Below are 21,534 nucleotides of genomic sequence, written 5' to 3'. Positions count from 1 at the left end.
GCCCAGAGGAAAATCATGCAGTTCACATGCCAGGGGCCTGGGGCTGGGGTCCAGAGCCTGGAGGTCTTGGGGTTGTGTAAGGTCATGAGAGAAATAAGCCTGGGCTGCATGTGGCCAGCTATGGTCCTATCACATGGTGTAGCCACCCTCTTTAGAGTGGCCTGGGTCTTCCGCTGCAGGAAGGAGGACTCTGAAAGCCTTCCTGGGTTAAACGCCCATGCCAGGAGACTTGGTCCACACGGACTGCTGGCAGTCTGCATGTGCCAGAGCCAAACAGCCTTCCGAAATACGGATGCCCTCATGCCTCCATGCCTTGTGGCCTCCCCCACCCTCTGCTCCCAGGGTTTCTGATTTCCAGAAAGGGAATCTAGGCCAGGACAGGGACAATTCCTTCCCAGCCCTTACATGCTCTGTTGTGCGACTTCTACAGCTCTTTGCTGCCAGGGCCATATTAACTTGAGGTCTATCACTCAGGACAGGGAAGGGGATGGTTTTGCTCTGTTCCAGGTCCTCGGGGAGGGATGCAGACAGACTAGGGCAGTGTCTGGGGAAGAGGTAAGTGTGGGAAGGAAAAGAAGGCCGTGTCCTCTGAGCAAGAGCAGGGAGGGCTCAGCTGGGGAAAGGCAGCCTTGGGACCAGCCACAACCCCTAGATCTCTACAGGGGGCAACGGGAGCAGGCAGGTCTGAGGAACCAGAGGCAGGGTGAAGGCAGCCCTGCAGCTTCAGTGGATAGAGATTTTTAGCAGTTCAGCTACTGGGGGAGGGGCTGCCTTAGCGGATACTGCCAGTGTTCCAGCAGGGACTAGAAAACCAGTCTTCAGGGACTACTGCAGCTCAGGGTGGGTCACCACCCAAATACACTCCCCCACCATGCCACATGGGAGCCCTTGCACAAACCATGTCCACATACTTCACCCCTGCAATGATCCCATAGAGGAGACTCAGGATTCGTGGCTTGCCCAAGACTGTAGAGCTCGGAGCAGAGCCAGGACTCAGTCGTATGATGTTCTCCTAGTCCTTCCCACTCTGTGAAAACTCCCTGGGCCAGGAGGCAGCCCCCCAGGGTGGGCCTGGCTGCAAAGAGCAGGGTACAAGGACACAGATGGATGCATTTCAAGGTAAGAGTGAGTGTGTAAAGGGACACACAGCCAGTATCCCAGCAAGAAGGGGACAGAGAAGACTTCCCCAGGGAAGTAAGGGAGGCTCTCCACACCCTCTTCCCTCATCTTGGATAATCCAAGAGACACCCCGGAAGGGCTTGGCAGATGTGGGGCGGGGACTCAGGTGGGTTCCTGCTTTAACAAGTTACCAAATTTGCTTTAAGGAAGATATACAGTAATCACAGAAGCACCCCCCCAAGCCCCAACATCTAACTGCCCAGCACCACCCCTTGGATGACGAGTAGACCCTCTCAAAGGCAGGATGGACACAGAGCTCCTGTGCTCCCCCCAACCCTAGGCCAGCTCCTTCGGCAGCCTCCCTGACCTCGGCTGAAACCAATGCTATCCTTCCAGCGGCTCAGTCCATAAATCTGAGAGTAACTCCTGGCAAGTTTCTCTTCTTCACACCCCACTTCCCATCTGTTGGCAGATCTGGCTGCTCTGCGTTCAGAGCAGAGGCAACCTCTGGCCCACAGGGCTGCCCCCTGCCACCAGCCCAGTCTTCACTGCCATCACCTCTTCCCTGTGCTGCTGCCATAGCCTCTCTACTACACCTCCCCCCCTTCCCCAGACAGTAGCCAGAATCCTGTTAAAGTACAACCCTGACCACGCCTTTCCTCTGATCCCAGATCACTGGGATCCAGAGCCCGAATCCTCAGAGTGACCCAGAAGACTCTAACACCTGAACGAACATTCTTCCTGCTACCGGCCTCCCTCCATGCCCTCTTGGCCACCCCACCCAGGCCCCACTGTTACTCTACACCCCTGGCATACTCCTGCCTCAGGACATTTGCACATGCCTTTCCCTTTGCCTGGTCTCTTCTTTCAGATGGTTACTGGGTTCACTTCCTCACCTTCTTTGGCTCACCTTGTTTAAAAGCCATACCCCTCCTGGACTCACCCTTATCTTTCCCTGCTTCATTTCCCTCTACAGTGCTCAACGGTGCCACTACATGTGGGGATGTGACTGTCTTCATGTTCAGCCCTGAGAACTGGGGCTTCCCCACTAGGGCAGGAAACTGATTCCATTACAACACAGAACTCTGGCGCTTCACTCAGGGAACACATACCGAATGCCAACTAGGTGACCGACCCCTGCCAGGCACTGTGAGTATGGCAGTGACCAGACAGACATAGCCCTGTCCTCGCAGGCACTCAGAATGAAAGCCGTGTCAGGGAAGGGAACAGAGGAAGCAACTGGTGCAGCAAGGTGGAGGCAGCGGAGCCCCGTGCCCTGGAGGCTTCCTAGGAGGCATAGAGCCTCAGCCAGGACCCAGGGAGGAGCCGTGTGGCCGTGAGGGTGAAGACCGAGCTGAGGAGGTGGGTGTCCACAGTGTCAACAGGGATGGGAGTTCAGCGCGGCCTGCATGGAGGGGCGGGCAGGCCCAGAACCTGCAGGCTGAGAGCAGGGAAGGAGGCAGGGAGGACATGGCACTGCCTGGGGGCCAGCACTATCGGCAGCCAGGTGGGGACAGTGAGAAGAGATCTATGTGGGGTTTGGTGACAAGCCACAAGACACCTGTGGGAGGAATGAGAGGAAGGACAGGCATCCTCAGGGTCCTGATGCCACCAAGTTGGTGAGGCCAGAGTCACCGAGCAGCTGAGGCAGCAGAGAGCAGGGACAGGGCAACGGAAGGCTGGCACAAAGTGGGGTCAGAAGTCGGGCTGTGGCAGGGTGAGGAAAGAAGCTGGAGCGGAAGAAGCCTTCAAGGACAGTGGCTGAGAAGACAGGGGGCTTGGAGTGACAGCTGAAGGGGACTGGGGTCTGCAAGACTGGGACAGCTCCAGCCTATCTGAACAGTGACAGAAGAGGGGTGGCCCACTGAGATTTCAGCAGGCAGCAGAAGGCGTAGCCAGCTGGGGCCTCCCTTCTGGGGGTATCACCAGTTCCTGAGGGGCAAGGAGGGGGACCAGGGGGCTGCTGAGGGGGCCAGAGCCCTCCTACCAGCAAGCCAGGGCCGAGGCATGGCAAATTTCAGGAGTCAGAGGTCTCAACCAAGAAGAAATGGGAGATTCCCTCCAGCCTTGGAGTGGGGCCCAGCCCCTAGCACTGACCCCTGGTCTCCACCCCCATGTCTCTTGGCTTCTGTGACCCTCTGACCTCTCAGGAGGCCCCTAAGCCCAGAACAGCTGCTCCCAGAGCAACAGCACCATGGGTGCCTGGCTGCATCTCTGCTGACTGCCTTCTGACCTCCAGGCCAAACCCCCTCCTCCTAACTTCTCACCCTGAGCCCTGCCCTGCTGAGGCCAACATAAGGTCTGGCCCAGATGCCCCTCCCGGCTACAGCATTATTCCTAATTAGCCAGCACCCAGACCTCCAGAAGTGGCTTTTATATAGGTATAAAAATATAGGACTCTGAACAATGAACTTCTCGAAGCGGGGGGCTATTTTTAGAGCTCTGCTTACTGAACCAACATCCAGCATTCCCCCAGGTTGTCAGCAGCTCCTGGTGGGGCGGGCAGGCAGCAGTTAGGAGGGGCAGGGTCTTCCTGGACAGCTTGCGCATAGCACGAAAGGGTCCGAGTGGTACCATATCCAAGCAGGAGGGCGCACAGTGGTGGCCAGACTCTTGCTCCCTGCCCTCTGGTCCCGAGTGCCCTACACGGCGCTGCAGGTCACTTTCCATTCTGATGCCAAATGTGAGTGACAGTGAGAATCTCCAGCCCCAGCTTCCCTGAGCCTCAATTTCCCACCCTCCTGGGGTCGGAGGCAGGGGGCAGGCCGTTACTTTGAGGCAATGCTGGGGGGGGGGGTGCCCCTGGCAAGGAGCCCTGCAGACAGCTAATGCTTTGCCTAATTAGAGGGAATTATCCAGGAGGGGCCTCAGCAGTGCTTGTCCTCTGGTGGGGCTTGTTCTCATCAGCGCACAGCCAGAGGGAGGAAGGAAAGTCTGCTGTCCCGCGAAGCCAGTGTATACGCCAGGCCCTCGCCCTGTCCTGTCCACATGTTTTCCAAGGTCAACTTTCTGGCCCCAGGAAGGTGGTGGCTCCAGTCTCCCCAGCCCAGGCCTCACTCCTGAACATAAAGAACATCTGTCTGCCCCTGCTGGAGATGAGCTGGACTGTTCCATGGTGCAGCTGTGAGTCACTCCCATTAAAACAGCCCAGAGGACTGAAGTGGGCTTTGGAGATTGGAGTTTAGCATCCTGGGGACAGGGAGTGGCTGGAGGGAGGCCCCAAAGACCTGCAAGCAGATCACCCTGGAATGTTCCTGACGCTGGGGGGCTCCTGTCAGGAAGAGGGTCTTGGCTATGCAGAAACCCAGTGCCCAGTGTGCAGCTCGGGAAGGCCCCTCGTGGTGTGCAGGGGCCTGCACAGGGTGTCCCCCGGAGATTGGAGCATGGCAGAAGTGGGGGGAAAGGGGTGTTCTGGGTCTATGATGCCACCTCCACTGCCTCTGTCCTGTCGAACTCCTGGGTCCCTTCACAGCACGTCGCACTGACCACCTTCTTCTTCCCTTTGATCTGTAAGTCCGTCTCCCACCAGGAGAGAGTGGGTTCTGGAAGGATGGAGGTGTGGCTGCCTGTGCTGATTCTGTGTCTCACCAGGCCTTCCCAGGGCCGCCAACAGGGCGTGGTGTGAGCAGGTGCTGGTATTTGTTGGGTGAGTGAATGAATGAACGAACCAAGGAGCGAATGAGCGATGCTACTGGGGACTAAGAAGCCCACACGCACCTGGGAAGCAGCATCCTTCACTTGTCTGTGCATTCACACGTGGAGAGCCCTGTGTTAGGTGCACCTCCCTGACCCCCACAACCGTGCCTATCTTACCTTCTCCCTTGGACCAGGAGCCGTAGGACTGAACCGCTCCTGATTTCCTTTCAGACCCCCTTAGCCCACTGTCCCCTGGCACGTCACCCGGGCCCCTGGTTCACTCCCCTTCAGGGGCAGGGCTCACTCCCCTCTCATCTGTGAGCAGGAGCACCAAGGCCTAGAGGGGAGAGAGGCTTGCTGGGTCATTGACACATGGCATAGCTGTGACAAGGGCCTGTGTCCACATTCGCTCCCCTGCCTGGCAGCTGGGCCTTGGAAGTACTCAATGGCTGCGGAAACCTGCAAGTTTCTCCGAGATATGGATATGTCATCGACACCCAGAGCACTGGTCTCCAGACCCTGAGTGACAAAGGAACGGGGGCCCCATGTAGTCTCACCCCTCAGGGACGCCTGGGTTCAGCTCCCCTGGGCCTACCTCCCACAGCCCTGGGACGCCTGTGGGGCCAGGCCAGCACTGGCGGGGCCTCAGACAGGAAGCAGGAGCAGAGTCTCATGCCACAGGTTGGCAAACGTGCACTCTTACTTGGGCTGAAAGCCAGCTGGCAGAGGGGAGACACGACGCTCTGCCTGAGGGCAGGGGCCGGGGGCTGGCGTGAACACCATGCCATCAAGCCCAGCCAGGGCCTCTGCCCGGGGAGGGGCTGCTCACTTTAGTCCCAGAGAGTTCCTCAAGATGCCTGGGATCTCACCTTGCATCTGGGGACCGGAGCACCAAACCAGGGATAAGGCCCAAACCAAGCGCAAAATCAGGCCTTGATCATCAGGTCTGCAGGCAAACCCAGGACAGGCAGCCTTTCCACAGACAGCCTGTGAAAAAGCCCTTTATTCTTCCCAGTGCTATCTTGGCCAGGACCAAGGCAGGGGTGAGGTCCAGCCATCCAGGACCCCGGGTCCTATCCCTAAGATAGCTGGGTGGGAGGCCCAGTGCCCACCCCGCCACTCCTCATACAGACACTATAGACTTCACAGAGCTCTCTGGAAGACAGAGTGTCTACATGCAAGGGACTCCCAAGGTCCCCAGGCCCAAAGAGTATTTACAAAAGCAAACAACACCAATCCCCCTGCTCCGCTCCCCCCAGCGGTAAGAAACCACCAATATTTAACACTAGAGGCTTTTTTATAATGAAAAGTCAGACTTCTGACTTTTCTTGGGGAGAGAAACAGTTCAGGATCTGGCCATACTGGGCCTGTCATCCTGCTTGATGACAGACAGAGCTGGGGGCAGCCACACCCAACAACCCAGGCTCTACCCCATCCCAATCCTCACCACTCCCTAGCACCTGCCACTCTTGCCTGCTCCTCCCCACATGTCACCTTCCTGCCTATTGAAGGCATCTGCTCTTCTTGCAAAGCTCACAGAGGATCCTTCTCAAAGAACAGCGGTCTGATCTGCAGCTCTGGGCTCAGTCATTCCCCAGGAACCTGATTTAGAACACCAGGTCCCAAGGGGCAGGACCTAAGCCTTCCTACAGCTCTGCATAACTAGTGGAACGCCAAGGCCTTCCACTCTGCTGTATCCTCCTTTTAACTTTTTTTTTCTTCCTTTTAGCTTTTAAGAGACTCTCCCAGAGTAACACCACCACACTGGTCACAATTCAAAAGCCCACAGTCATCATAGCCACCGAGCCCCAATTTCCCAGATATCCTTATTCCTCAGGTCCATACAACCAAGACATGCTCTGAAAAGCCATCTGATATTCCCAGACCTGACATGTAGGTGGTTTCCTGGGGTCGGAAGCCCAGCTCTGCCCCTCCTTGGCAGCCTTCTCTGTCCGTCTCTGCATCTGGAACAATGTCCTGGTGGCTCCAGGCATGCCTACAGAGGATGTGGGGAAACTCTGGTTGGAGATCAGACCAGGTCGAGATCAGATGGCCACTTCAGGGCTGAGTGACCTGGGGCAAGTTACCTCAACTCTCTGGGCTTCTGGCTGTCTCATCTTTGCAGTGGATCTCACTCCCCTGACCCACTGGTGTGACAGGAATGCGGGTCTTGGTGGGGCACACTCTGCCATCGGCAAAGCCCTGTGTAGATGTGTGGAGCTGTCTCTGTTGTGGACCACACACTGAAGAAGGGCCTGATGGAGAGAGACTGCTGGGATTGCCAAGGCCAAAAAGAAGGGCTCAGGATGAGTGTTCTCCAGCCCAACACCAAACTAGGCACTGCCTACTCAGGAAACCAGAAATGTCTCTTGTGGATCTGTATGGAGCTTTATACTTTCAGAAGCCCCTTCCCCTTCATCCTACCCACTGCTCACCTGGCCTCAAGCAACGAAGTTTATAAAACAGCTTCCTTGACCATGATTTCATCTATGTATGGCATCACTCTCTTCTCTTTTTGGCTTTTTTGTTTGTTTGTTTGTTTTATTTTTTGGCCATTTCCTATAGCCCACTCTCAGCCAGACCATCACGCCAGCTAAGCCAGGGCAATCCTTTTTGGTTTTGAGTGCATAAAGACGACCAGAGCTTCCAACCCCGGGGCTCACTTGGAAAGATTTTTCAGAATACACACACACACACACACACACACACATACACACACACACACACACACACACACACACACACACACACAGCCAAAAATCTTCCTGGCTGAGCCAAATTAAATACAGAGGCCTCTAGTTATTTCCATACGCACAAAATGGGCTCAAATAAAGCAGTTCTCTGTGGCAGGCTCCAGCAGACAGGGCTGGGCCAGGCCCCAGGGACGCCCTGGGAGTGCCGGGCGGGAGGCACAGGCTGGGGAGGCTGGCTCCGGGACAGAGTGTGGGCAGAGAAGAGGAAGATGCCCGTCGTGCTGGCCTCGCTGCCTCCGGCCCACCCTGCTGGCCAGCGTCAGGCATGCAGGCCTCTCAAAGCCTGGGACAACCTTGGGCCCAGCTCTCCAGTCCCACCCCAGACCTGCATCAGTGCTAAACTGTCCTCACAGGGAGGCGGCGGGTTGGGGGGTGCTGCCTTCGCCCACCCTTAGCTTCCAGAAAGCACATTCTAAAACGCAAATCGTTCGTGTCTTTTATGGCATCAAATTGTTGTCATGGTCCAGACCTCTGCATGTGGTGTCGACATGCTCCTCCCACAGGCTCCCTGCCCACCTCCCAGTCTGCTGGCCCCCCACCACCCCCATGCAGCAGTGATATGGTGCTATGACTTCCAGCCGGTGGCAGTGTGCACTGCTCCCCTCCCCGAAACACATGGTACCCCACGGCAGAGGGAGAAGAGCCCAGGAGAGCCCCCAGGACTTCACTGCCCAGTTGCGAGCTCACCCCGGGAAGGGGTGCATTTTAGCATCTGTGTCCCCAGGAGTTCAAATCCATGTGTGAAGTGACTGACCCAATTACTGGACAATCTGATGATGGTGCAAAGAATGCTACAATGACAACAACAGATGCTCTAAGCACTTTGCACCGAACCATCTCCTAGCATACTGATGACTTTTATTTTTTAAAGCAGTTTCAGGTTCCCAGAAAAACTGAGCAGAAAGTAGAGATTTTGCATATTTTCTGTGCACCCCCCCAGTGCAACCTCTCCCACTCTCAATACCCCCACCCACACTGTGGTACATCTGTTAATCCATGGACCTCCGCTGACACAGCAGGATGCCCTCAAGTCCACAGTTCACATTAGGGTTCCCTCGGGGTGTTACAGATAACCCCATTTGAGACAGATGCGGAATCCTCTCCCCATTTTGGGGATGGAGAAACTGACATGCAGCAGGGTCATGTAACTTACTGAGGCCCACACCACTCACACGGGGCGGGGGGTGGTGTGAGGAGAGGGCAGGCTGAGCAGGACCCTGGGCCCAGCACTTCATCCCTCCCCCCAAGCTCTGCATGCTTTCCCCTCTGCAGGAAAAACGCACCCACCCCAACTACCCACTCTCCTCTTCCTGCACTCCCAGGACCTATAGCACCACAACATTCCCGGGACTGGCCCCCATCTGCAACCCATGCCACAGTAGGCATGCACTAAGGGCGCCTGGGTGGCTCAGTGGATTAAGTGTCTGCCTTTGGCTCAGGTCATAATCCTGGGGTCCTGGGCTCGAGTCCCGCATCGGGCTCTCTGCTCAGCAGGGAGCCTGCTTCACCCTCTCTCTCTCTGCCTGCTTCTCTGCCTACTTGTGATCTGTCCAAAAAAAAAAAAAAAAAACCAAAAAAACTTAAGGGGAAAAAAAAAAGAAGTCTTTTTAAAAAAAAAAGAAAGAAAGGGTCTGGGGGAAGGACAAAGGCCCAGAGTAGGGAATGCCTCCTGCCCTCCACCCTCCTGCACCTGCAGCTTTGACACACAACCCTTCCCTGTAGACTGCCAGTCTGGCATGTGGCAGAGAGGGGCTGTGTGACCTTGGGTAAGTGCCTTTTCTTCTCTGTGCCTCTATTTCTCAGCCATCAAATGGGGAGTACTGTCTTTGTCACAAATGATAATGCAGACACAAATCCTCAGCCAGAAGGGCTCAGGTAGCTGTTGTTACTATCACAACATAGGACCATTGTTCCCCACAGTGCACGGGGGCCCTGAGGGTGAAGGGAGGGGTTGTAAGACTGTGAGCATGCAACAGTGGGAAAAGGCCTCAAGGAGCACCCTTTGTTCAGAAGATAGGCACCTGCCCACCTGGCCCTACCCCAGTATCTGCACCTGAGGACAGTGAGGGGTGAGTGGACAGGGCTTGGTCCTGCTCAGAGCAGGACTGGGGTGGGACTCAGTCCCGCTGCCTGTTTTTCTTTCTTTCTTTTTTTTTTTTTTAACCTAAATTTGGTTGAGGGCCCTCTGTGTGCCAAGCACTGTGTAAAACATTAGGGGTAGTAATAATAATATTCCTAAGAATATATTACAATACTATTGAACTAATACAGCTATCGCCACTAAAATTTACTGAGCACCTGTCATGGGCCAGGCTTCAAAAACAGCATCGTTAGAAGCTGTGGATGGAAGAGCCCACAGGGCAAGAAGGAAAGATGGCCTTGACAGAGGCTTGAGGGAAGCACAGTGTGGACACAGTGTCAGGGGAGGAATGGGAGGGCCTGGACTCTTCAGCCAAAAAGACTGCTCTGAGTGTGTGCCCAGAGGCCAAGTGAGTTTGAAGGGCCAACCTGTCGCGGGGCAAAGGCAGGTGTCACCACCTGACTCTACCTCTAGGCAAGGGGCAATAAGGAGAGTAGAGGCAGGGCCCATGGGGACACTCAGCAGCGCCAGTCCTGCCCAGGGAGCCTAGGCATGAATGCAGATGGCTTAGGCACTCCCGACCTGAAACCAGTCCTTCCCCCAGGAAAGCCCTGCATGAGGGAGATGGCACAGGCCTGGCCTCCCCTGGCCACCTGCAGACACCTGGTCTCCAACACAGACTTCTCTGAATGTAGCAGGCACTATTGGTCTACGAAGCTGGGAAACTGGACCAGGCTCTGGCTTCCCCAGTTGGGCCACACAGCCAAGGGCTGTTGAGGGAACTTAAGGGCTCTGTCCCAGGAACCCACCCCCAGCAACTTGACATCTCCACCTCCACAGGACAGGTCCCTGATTACAAACATCAAAATGTCTGGTATGTGTCTTAAAATAACATGGGATCAATGAAATACAATTGCCCATGGGGGTTACCCTTCTATTCTCTCTACTTCTGTATACGGTTCAAAGAGTCCATAAGGAGGGGCGCCTGGGTGGCTCAGTCATCAAGCCTTTGCCTTTGGCTCAGGTCATGATCTCAGGGTCCTAGGATCGAGTCCTGCATTGGGCTTCCTGCTTGGCGGGGAGCCTACTTCTCCCTCTCCCACCCCCCCAGCTTGTGTTCCCCCTCTCACTGTGTCTCTCTCTGTCAAATAAATAAATGAAATATTAAAAAAATAATAAAGAAAATAAGAGTCCATAAGGAAAAGTTCAAAATAGTGCTAAGAAGCCACTGCCTTCCTCAAGGCTTTCCCGGGTCATTCTACCATTTCTTACTAAGTAGGAAAACAAAAACAAAATTGCAAACCCTGCCCATTTAAATTATGGCTCTTAGAAAAGTCAATGGCCCCAAAGGAACAGAGAATTGGAGTTTGCACGGCTGCACAACACCCCCTCACTCCCCCAGCCCTGGTAACAGCAGAGGAAAGAGCCGCTTCCCCAAACACTTCCTCTCCAAACCCCCGCACGGGACTCACTGCCCTTCAGGATCTAGTCCAGGGCCTACCCCAGGAAATCACAGCAGGAACAACTGTAGTTGATAGCAGTCAATAAGAATCATAGGAACAACCAGCATTTACTGAACACCTGAAAGTCCGGCACTATTCTAGCTCCTCCTTTCTCGTATTCTCTGTGGAAAATCCTCCTAGGGAATGTGGAGGACAGTTCTTATACCCAGAGGACCTCCTGGGGCTGGCACACCACTGATTCTGGGATTCAAGGCCACTTGCCAGAGCTTCCAAGGGTGTCCTCTGTGGTCTCTGCCAAGTGACAACACACCGCTACGCCCATCCAAGGGCTGGCGCCCGGTAGGACCCTGCAGGTTCTCTCCACTCTTTTACCTTCCCGCCCCTATTTCTCCGTCCATTCTAAGGCCCACCCCCTCCCACCCCCTAACAAAGTCAGGGAGCAGGAAAGACACATGAACCAGAATACCAAATCTACTTTCTGCGTAGCTCAGACATGATTTTCATTTTTGCCTTAGTTTCCTTGTCTGTAAAGTGGGAATAATACCAACAACATCGTAAAGTCTCTGGGGTGGGTTCAAATAAGGTAAGTATGTGTAAAATTCAAAGGCCACCCAAGTGTCAGATATTATCATTTTTATTCTGTAGCCTGTTCCAGCTCTAGTAGCAAACTCGTGCCAACTCCAGACCCATCACAAACAGCCGTGGCTTTGCCCAAAGCCAGCTGAACCCTGTCCCCTTCTGCCAGCATGTACTAGGCACCTGCTGTGTCTGCTCTGATAACCGCCTCTCCCACCAGGATCCCCACTTGGTAGATAAGGCTCACAGAGGGGACCACCTTGCCTGGGCCACTTGTTCAGAGAGGGGCAGAACTGGGACTCAGGCCAGGTTTCTCTAGCCCCAATGCCACCACCTTTCCACTGTAGCCAGCTGCCTCTCTGTCTGGTGGCTGGAGCTGGCTGGGGAGGGCAGAGTAGCACAGCGAGGGTCCTGAGGCAGGGCTCCAGAGCTCTTAGCCCCATTAGGGGCCGGAAGCAGCCCCAGTGAGATGAGGATGCCAGAGTTACCTAAGTACCAGAACTCAGCACCGGCCACCAGCTGAGGACTCTGGACACCCTGCCACCTTGTCCCACCTCGGCACTATGGGGCTGGAGCATCAGCCTCAGTGTCTCCAGGCGGGTCTCTCCATTGCCCTGGGTGTAGGCTGCTTGCCCATCCAAAGAAGTCTTCACTCCAACTGAGAGCCAAGTCCCCTTACTTTGCAATTTTTCCAATCCATGGGCAAAGTGATTTCTAAAACACTCTGGATCACCCTCTCTTAGCAGGCTACAAGCACATGCACATGACCATGGCCTTTAATCCCATGTCACCAAGTTTATGACCTGTCTCACTCCCAGGTACCACCACCTTGCACACAAGCAACACCCTACCCTCACTTGGCTCCCCTCAAAACTACTACCCCTCTTCTTCCTTCATGCTCTTACCCCTGGCCTTGTCTGTGGCCAGAAGGACAGACAACACATTCCTGTCTAGCAACACATCTCTCTTGAACAAGTACCATGGTTCAGTTTCCCCACAAGTGGCCTTGGCAGCCCTGACGTCACAGCTAAAATCTACTGCCTCTGAGGAACTAACTGTGTACCCTTTAAGCACTTCATGCGGATTAACAACTCCATGAGCTCCTCCTGTCACTGGCAGTTTACAAATGGGGAAATCGAGGCATGAAAGCCCAAGGAACATGCCCAAGATCACAGAGAGTGTGAGAAGCTGGGGTTAGGGTTAAGGACAGGCTGATGACAGAATCTGTCCCACTCCCCACAACACTGGGTCAAACACCCTCCCTCAGCGAATGACCACAAGCGTCACGAAGCTCACCCCCTTCACAGATGGGAAACTGAGGCTCAGGAAGGGGATGGGAGGAGGTGACTGATGCCAGGGCTTCTAGGGAGGCTGAATGCCAAAAACTAGTTAGAGTGAGCTCTTCTCAGCCCTCTGGAGGGAGAGACCTTCCAAGCTTAGTAATAATCAGGATAAATAGTGACAACTATAGTGACTATAATTAACATTTATTGAGCACTCACTATAATACAATAAGGCACCATTTTAAATGTTTCACGTGTACTAATGCATTTCATTCTTGTACCACCTAGCCTAGCCTCTCAGCCAGAAGTAGAAACGCAAACATCATTTGCTTCCATCTTTTAAAACAGCCACTGGGGAGAAAGTATTCATGTTGGTGGACAAACCTGGACCAACTCAGCCAACAGGCGATTCTGGGAGCCTGAATGGGGAGGCTGCCTCGTAGCTAGGGACTCCTCCAAATTAATAGTCCTTCTCTCTCATGGGAGCAAGTTCAGCAGCCCACACGCATATGTGTCCTCTAATGACGTCAAAGGCCTTGGCCTTGGGTTTCCTCCCCATGCAGACGGTGGCTATGTTTGCAAGGGGCCTGCAGAGAGTCTGGGGATGGTTGGGTTTTGTCGCCGAGACCCTGCTCCTTGCTGCGGCTGGCCTGGGGCAAGCGTGTTATCCTCAGAATGCACAAGTGGTCAGGGCCAAAGGGCACTATCTCAGAACCCCACCGGAGTGTATGGGGAAGAAGATCGTGGGGCCTGGCAAGACAACAGGAGACGTCCTCAAACCAGCCTAAAGGTGGGACATTTTGGAAATGCTGACACCAGGAGATCCCAGGCACCTACCTGTTCCACGGCTTGGGAAAGATACGAAAGGCTCCATTTATGATGGTGACAGATTTTGCTAAAGATTACTTAACCCCAGAGGAGGCACAACCTGGCTATAAAGAGCAGAGACCCCAAAGCTAGGTGAACTGAGTTCAAATCCCAGCTCCGAGGCTTACTGGCCAGTGACCCTGGGCAAGTCACATAACTGTTCCCCAACTGTTCCCCCAAGTGGGGGCAGAAGCCCTTACTCACAGATTGCTTTGAGAATTAAGTCCTTTGCGCAGAGCTGAATGGCAACCACTGCGATTACTATTATTATACTGACCTTTGAACAAAGAGGAAAAAACAAATGTGGTCATAGTTTCCCCACCCAGACAGACAAGGAGGGGACTCTTGCTATGGCTCTACATCTGGGCCTCCGGTTCACATTAAATGCTCGCCATGTTAGGAAGGCGCAAAACAAGGAAATAAAATACAAAAAATGTCCCTTTCCATCAAGGAGCAGGGAAGCAAAAGCTACGTTCAAAGAAAGCATAAAAGGATATCCAAGTCAGAGATGCTAGGATCGTGCCTTAGCTCCTTCAAGGACAAGAGATTTCACAAAAAGCCACGTAGCTCCAGAAACCAGCAAAAAAGACGACTGTGATGAACCACTTTTAACTCAGTAGTCACTTCTCAAGAGAAGAGGTGGTGATGAGGCTGGTGTTGCTGGCTACTGGCTACTGGGCCAGGGATCGAATAGGTGTGAGTCACCAGGCAAAGCTGCATATCCCCTGCGGGGAGGTAATTCTTAGTCCCATTTCATGGATGAGAAAATCAAGCTCAGACGGGGGAGGCCACCTCACCAAAGCCACACAGCTGGGGAGAGGCAGAGTAGGCCTTGTGGGACCCCACCTGTCCGGGTTCTGTGATACACAGTTTCACATGACGAATCTCGGTTCCTTTCCATCTAGCCTAGGGTCTGGCACAGAGCAGGGGCGCGCGGTAGCTAGGGAGTGAAGAGAGGAACACAGGAAGTGCAACAACGGGTCCCAACGCATCACTCCTGAGAACAAAGCACCCCCATGCCCAGGGGAGCACACATGCAGCCAAGGGTGCAGTCACTTGCTGCTGCCTGGCTGTGCCTACCACGTGGCCGGGCACTGTGCTGGGCAGGCATGGGAGCACACAGGCCTCAGGACTTAAAGGGGCACTTGCCCCTTCAGGGGGACAGCCACAGCAGCCAGCCGAATGGCAGGTCCAGGAGTCATTGTGCCATGCTTCCCACCATAATCACCATCCACTGCTCCTCGAGAGTAGCTCAGACAGTGGGAGTGGCCAGATTCTCGAAGCCTGCACCAATTAATTCTTCAAGAGCCTTAATGGTCTTTAAAGTCATTAGGATTTGCTTTTGAGGACAAATGATAAATCACACTCAACAGCCTTGGCGCATCCTCCCCCTGCCCACGGCACATACACACACTTCCACTAGGGACCTGGGCCACCTCTGCAGAGCTCTCCCCGGGCCTCTGGCCTGCTGCAAGCCCACTGGGCAGACATTCCAAGCGTCATTGCAATTCAGAGGAAATTTACAAAAGGGGAAGGAAGAAAATCCCCTGGGTCACTGGCAGCGGGAAGAGCAGAGTGCTGACCTGGACAATCATACCTCGGACCAAAGGCCTGGGGCTGGCCAGCATGGCGAGGGCTGTCAGACATGTCCTCATGCATCTCTGTGAAGCCGGGTACCAGTCCCTTCTACGGAGGGGGAAATTGAGGCTCTGAGGTGGTGTAGTGACTTGCATAATGTCACAAAGCTGAGCTGGGATTTGAAACCCAGTCTGTTTCCCTTCTTTGCTGATGCCCTGAGCTGCTCCTGGCCTCATAGATTCTCCTGGCAAACCAAGATCCCTCGTTCCACAGAGTCTGGCCAGCTTACACCCACACACATGTGCACCTGAGCTCCCAGAGCCCGGGGTGGGGGTGGCGGGGCTGTTCATTCCCTTCCACAAACACCTTTTTGCCCAGCCATCACACGGTTTGACGATGCAGCTGTCAGTCTTGTCCATGTTTTTGAGCTAAAGCTGTGTAAATATTAGCACAGCTAGTTCATAGTCCGACTTCCTTGGGCAAAAGCCTGAAAATCCTGGCCGGGCTGGCAGGGGCCCTCCAGAGGCTCTCTGGCAGAACATGTGGGTTCTTCTCCAGGCTCCCCTTCTCTTACCACCCTGGTAACAGCCTGGTCAGGTCACTGGATTCCCTATTTTAACATGCCCCTTTAGAAAGGGATGGTGGGGAGAGACCAGGGCTGCTTTGAGGCTCAAAGAGCAGGGCACTTAAGTGCTGCCATACAAAGGGGGCCACCTGTGCTGTCACAGTGCTTACGGGGTGGCATGGCTGTTCTTGGAGGGGTTATCTTAGACCTGTTACAGACTGGGGGTCTCCTGAGGTCTCTGGAGCATGCTGGATACTTCCTGGGTTTAGAGAGGGAGAGATGACCAGCTGGGAGGGCTCTGGGTGGGGGGCAAGCTGGCCAGCCTCTGCAGGTCAGGAGCTGGGCTGATTCTCTGCCCCTCACCCCCCACCCCCGCTTTCTTTGGAACTGCATACCAGACAATCTGGAGCAAATGTGATTCCACCTGCTCTGAGGCCGAAGGGCGAACCTTGGGTTGTGCTGCAGAAGGTCTTCTCAATCTCCAGGACACCTGGTCTGTGCTCTGAGACTGGGGGAGCAGCTGTTCATCAGCAACTCTGACAACAAAAGGACTCAAGCAGGCTTCCCTGCAGCTAGAAGGTTTAGAGTAGATTCGAAGAAGGACTTCCAATAAGAAGGGATGCAGGACTGGGAAATATGCCAAAGCGGTCCCTATGGACATCCCAACTGGAAGGGTGACACTGGAGAGGTCTCAAGCAGGGGCACTGGGGACACCCCGCAGTCTCTCTCAGCTGGGAGCAGGAAAAGAGACATTGCCTGCGGAGCATGCCGACTGTGTCCCCACAAGTGTGCTGGCCTTTACAGGGACAAGCACCCTGAGTTTTGCTCACTGCTATGTCTCCAGTGCCTAGACAGGGAATGCTCATAGCAGCTGCTCCTTAAACTAACTGCAGAGCCCTGGTGCCGACAAGACTTAGCGCTCAGCCTCAGTTTGCTCTCCTGCAATATGGGGATGCCGGAGCCACAAGGAAAAGAATGTACATGCAATACTGGGTGGGACAGCTGCGTAAGACAGTAGCATGTGTGCAATATGAATATCGTGACCCCCGTTTTCGGACTGATGCCACAGATCTCAGACAGCTGGCCTTGCAGCTGCAGCTTGCCCAGCCTCTGCCCCCCAGACACAAAGAAGCCACGGGTTCTTGGGAACCACACCCCCACAACCCCACATGGAGCCTCAGGCCCAGAGTGCCAGGCCCCTGGGGCCAGGACTGGGCCAGAGGGGAACATATGCATGTTCTCAGTGCAACTGCTAGACACAGGCTGCAGAATTTTTGAACTCAGAGATCAAACGGCTGCAGGTGGTTTGCCCCCCAAGCCTCCTGGGCCCGACACAAGCCAAGTCAGCTTGTCAACAAATCTTCTCCGCCCCACAGCCTGGCTTCTCCAAGGGGCCTGCAGACAGCTCAGGGGGCAGCTGCGCTGGCGAGCGGTGCAAGAAAATCGATATTCCCAGCACATACACACTCTCTCTCCATAAATACGGGCCCTTGGACACTCAGGCAGCCACCCACAGGCCCCAAAGCAGAAAAGCGCTGGTCTCTGGGACACACATTCAAACTCCCACCCCTCCACCCCTCTCACTAAGACTCCATCCCTGACCACACCAGGCGCATTGAAAACACGCATACACCCAATCACAACAGCAGACACTTCCCAGCCGCCCTCAACACAACAGCAGCAGCCACACAGATCTCAACCCCACCCCCCCCAGGGCTCCAGGCTCTCCAGTGCTCTCCTGGGTCCTCCCTCTTCCCCACCCCCCACCCCGAAGCATACCTGGATCACCTGTGCACAGTCGGTGAAAGAATCCCTCGAACCCCCACACACTTGCCCAGGATCTCCCCAACAGAGCTGATGCAAAACCCTGGACACAGGCCCAGGGGCTGGCTTAGGCCCCCAGAAAGACTCCCTGGCAGCCTCAGCCTGCCCCAACCAGATACAAGTACAGACACCCGCCTGCCACACTCCATCCAGTCCACGGTCTCCTGCCTGGCACCGGATACTCACGGTTTCTCCCATGGAAACTCACCCCCACACAAGCTCCCATCCCGACACTCACTTGGGAGCGACTGCATACATGCACACACGCGCCCGCGCACACACACACTTCTGTCCTGACAGCGTCTCTTTCTCACACGCACAAACTCAGGTCCCTGGGCTGGTTGCACACATACTATTACAGCCACGCTCTACTCCGTCAGCCCTTCTCCCTCCCTCACACACAGGCACTCATCACACACATCCTGACAGTCTCACGCACCCCGGCACACCCATCCCCGCAGCCTCTCTGGCACACACTTACACTTAGAGCCCCAGCAGGAGCTAACGAACCGGGGCACAACACAGGACCCGGCTCTCTCACAAACCCACAACATACCGCCCGCAGCCGTGCAATGACTGGGTTTCTGCTGGCACCCCCACCCTGCCCCGCCAGGCCATTTCCGTGAAGCCCCTCCCCAAGGCCCTCTAGCCCGAGCCCCGGCGCCACCCTCCCCCACCCCCCACTACGCCATCCCCCCGACCCGCGGCCACCGGCTTACCCGCTGTCAAGTTCCAGCTCCAGCAGGGACTGAGTCCGCTCGGAGTTGCAGTGCAGGCACCACATGGCGGCCGCGGCGGGAGCTGACGGGGCCGAGCGCCCGGGACCGAGGCCCCGCCGAGCGCTGCCGACTCCCGCTGGGGCGGCAGATCCCGGGACCGACACCCGACCACCGAGAGACCTGACCACCCACCACGCGACCACCTCGGGTCGCCCCGCCCGGTGCCCGCCGGTTCCCGCTGCTCCCGGCTCTATTCCTAGCCCCAGGCCGGCCAAGCCCTCCCCTCCACCGCCGCCGCCGCCGCCGCCACGGCCACCCGCCCGCCTGGCGCAGAGCGAGGCCCGGCCGGAGGAATGTGGCCCGGGAGGGGGCGGGGCCAGGGGCGGGCCCGAAGGCCGGGCTGCTCCGGGAGGGCGGGGCTGCGCGGAGCCTCGTGGGGAAGCGAAGGGGGCGGGGCTGCGCGAAGGGGGCGGGGCGATCAGAGCCAAGTAGGCAGGCAGGATAGTCTCCGCCAGGTTAGCTGACCAAAAGCACCCCTGTACCGGCAAGCTAGGCCCTTCTCTGGGAGGGCTGTGCACTCCCTCCAAAACAGAGTCCCCCCAAATACATATTTGGCTCCTCAAGGCATAAGCACAGCAAATATAAAACCCAAACCAGCCAACTGCAGCCTACTCTGCTTATGGCGCCAATCTCTGCCAATCCTAATTTTGGCCTCTTCTTATAAAACGAGACCTCTGCTCCCGGGATGTTGTGACTTTTGGGTTCTGATGTTTCTGCCCCAGAGGAAAAAAATGGGTTCCATCCTGAGGCTGGGGACACCCATTTGGGGACTTCTGGGTGAGGATCTGATGAAAGCAGCTTCTTTTTCCCTAACCCCATTCAACACCCTGCTTTTCCCTCACCCAGAGACAACTTTCAGACTCCCACGGCTGGCTTGGAGTAATCCTGATTTGCTGTTAGAGCTCTTTACCTACACTTGGTCCTCAAGACAACATGTGATATAGGTGAAGCTATTGGTGGCCCCATTTTCCGGAAGAGGAAACTGAGGCTCACCTTAACTGGGTTAACTCTAAGAGGTTTTCGCTCACTTCTCTTCCAGGCTGCTCCTCTCTCCCTACTATAAGCAATCCTGGCTTGCGGTTCTCAATTTGCATATTTACTTGTTTATTATCTGTCCTTGGGCTTCATGAAGGCAGGCATAGGGCCCAGCACCCAACTTGTGGAATGCCCATATGTGGTTGGGAGACATCAAGCAGACACAGACACAATCAAAACCCCACCTGCCCCAGCTGCAAGTTTATCTCCTGGAGGGCCAGGCAGCTGGCACAACTGCAGAAGTCAGGAAGAAGTAGGAAGCCACTAATGCAGGGACATCATCTTGTGCCTTTTTGAGTCTTCCATTTGGAAGGGGTGTTGCTGAGAGTCTAATGATGAGTGCTTTCCCAGATGGGGAAACTGGAGTAGGGTTGGGGACAATGAAGGAAGAGGGCTGGGCTGGCCCAGCTGGTAGCACCGGAAGAGGCCGTCCCTAGATCCAGTTTAGTGTACCAGGGTTCCCAGGCAACAGGCTGAGCAGGAATCTAGTGCCCCTCATTGCCTATCTCCACGTTTCTCCTCTCTGCTTCTGATGCTGTCTTTGCACATGAAAAATAAATGCTCAGAATTGGAGAAAATATTTGGAAATCACATATCTGATAAGAGTCTAGTATCCATGTCATATAACGAACTCTTCCATCTCAACAATAAAAAGGCAAATAACCCAATTTTGGAACAATCGATAATTGTTCAATTGATAATTGGAACAATTAGAAAAAGGGCAAAGGATCTGAACAGACACTTCTCTGGAAAAGGTATATGAATGGCCAATAGACACATGGAGAGATGCTGAACACCACTAATCATCTGGGCAATACAAGTCGAAACCACAATGAGAGAGCACCTCACACCCACCAAGATGGCCAGAATCAGGGAGATGGACAAGAGCACTTACACACAAGGGTTCCAGAAGGAAACGACTTCGGACATGCACTGCTCAAAGCCTGTTACCATGTCCTGCATCCTGGTTGGGGGGTAATGGGAGGTGGAAGGGGATAGGCTTTAAATTGTACAGTTGCAGGGGTGGTGGTGGTGGAAAACCCCCACCCCAGCTTGAATAGCCCTCTAAAAATAGGCTGCAATAAATGGAGCCAAGAGAATTCCCCCAGCCCAGCTGCTGGAGCCCTCCAGACACAGGCTCTGACCGACAGCCTCACAACCTGGATTCTCCAAGAATTCCAGGCACTTGTCCAGGCCCACGGCATAGCCGCCTGCCAGGATGGTCTTGGCGACATTGTTCCGGCTGGGATTTAGAAGAAGGGGGTTGAATTTCCCTGTTAGCATTTGGAATACCAGAGGATGGAGTCCCTGGAAACCAAATGCCTCTTAATTCTCTTGTTTTATCTTTCTACAAAGTGTGCCTCTTGTTTCTGCTCAGTTAACTGCCTTGCGGATTAATAATTTAGGGAACCGTGAGGCAAACAACAAAGTTCAGCCTGGAAAGGCAAAGAAAGCCAATTTTTCTGCTAAAACGACTATACTGGGCAGAATTCTTATATGTTCCATTTGGGCAAGTTGCTTAGCCTTCTGAGTCTCGGTTTTCTCAACTCTAAGTTATGGCTCATGGACCACAACTATCCTGGAGAATTCATCTTCCTGTTTAATTTAATTTAGTAAGCATTTATTAGTGTTTACTCTGTGCCTGTCATCTGAGGCCTCAGTGGGAGACACTGATGTGACAAGTGTCCCTCAGTATGATGTTATAATAATCTGGAGGAAGAAGCTCATAACAGGCTCCAAAGATGAAGGGGCTTTGGGATGGAGCCTTGAGGAATAAGTAGGAGCCCATCTATAGGGGCACAGGATTCAAGAAAGTCATGAAAATATTTAGTTCCACTGTACCGTCCTGGGTTTCAGTCCTGAGTTGCTTGCCTTGACCTGTCTCACGTGTCATGACCCAACTTCGTCCCCATCCCCCAGCTTCTGACATCAGACACGTATATAGCACCCTGTCCCACCCCCAAGGCCAACCTTTG

The 21,534-nt window shown here is 54.6% G+C and overlaps 1 protein-coding gene across 8 annotated transcripts in view; it reads right to left on the bottom strand.

The window, feature by feature from the left end:
• IQSEC1 (IQ motif and Sec7 domain ArfGEF 1) overlaps window positions 1-21,534 on the bottom strand; it is a 372,144-nt gene that overhangs the window by 54,096 nt on the left and 296,514 nt on the right. For 2 of the 8 annotated variants that reach the window (XM_059161879.1, XM_059161874.1), the window contains exon 1: window positions 18,464-18,798. The exons of the other annotated variants lie outside the window; for them this stretch is intronic. In XM_059161879.1, coding sequence (XP_059017862.1) covers window positions 18,464-18,528 — 65 coding nt within the window. In that variant the 5' untranslated portion in view covers window positions 18,529-18,798. Of the gene's footprint in view, window positions 1-18,463; window positions 18,799-21,534 lie in introns of those variants that run through there. 8 annotated transcript variants of the gene reach the window in all.

Source organism: Mustela lutreola, chromosome 2 (assembly GCF_030435805.1).
Source record: "Mustela lutreola isolate mMusLut2 chromosome 2, mMusLut2.pri, whole genome shotgun sequence".
Taxonomy (NCBI): Eukaryota; Metazoa; Chordata; class Mammalia; order Carnivora; family Mustelidae; genus Mustela; species Mustela lutreola.
The sequence above is the reverse complement of the archived record's forward strand: the minus strand, read 5'-3'. Positions and strand labels throughout refer to the sequence as shown.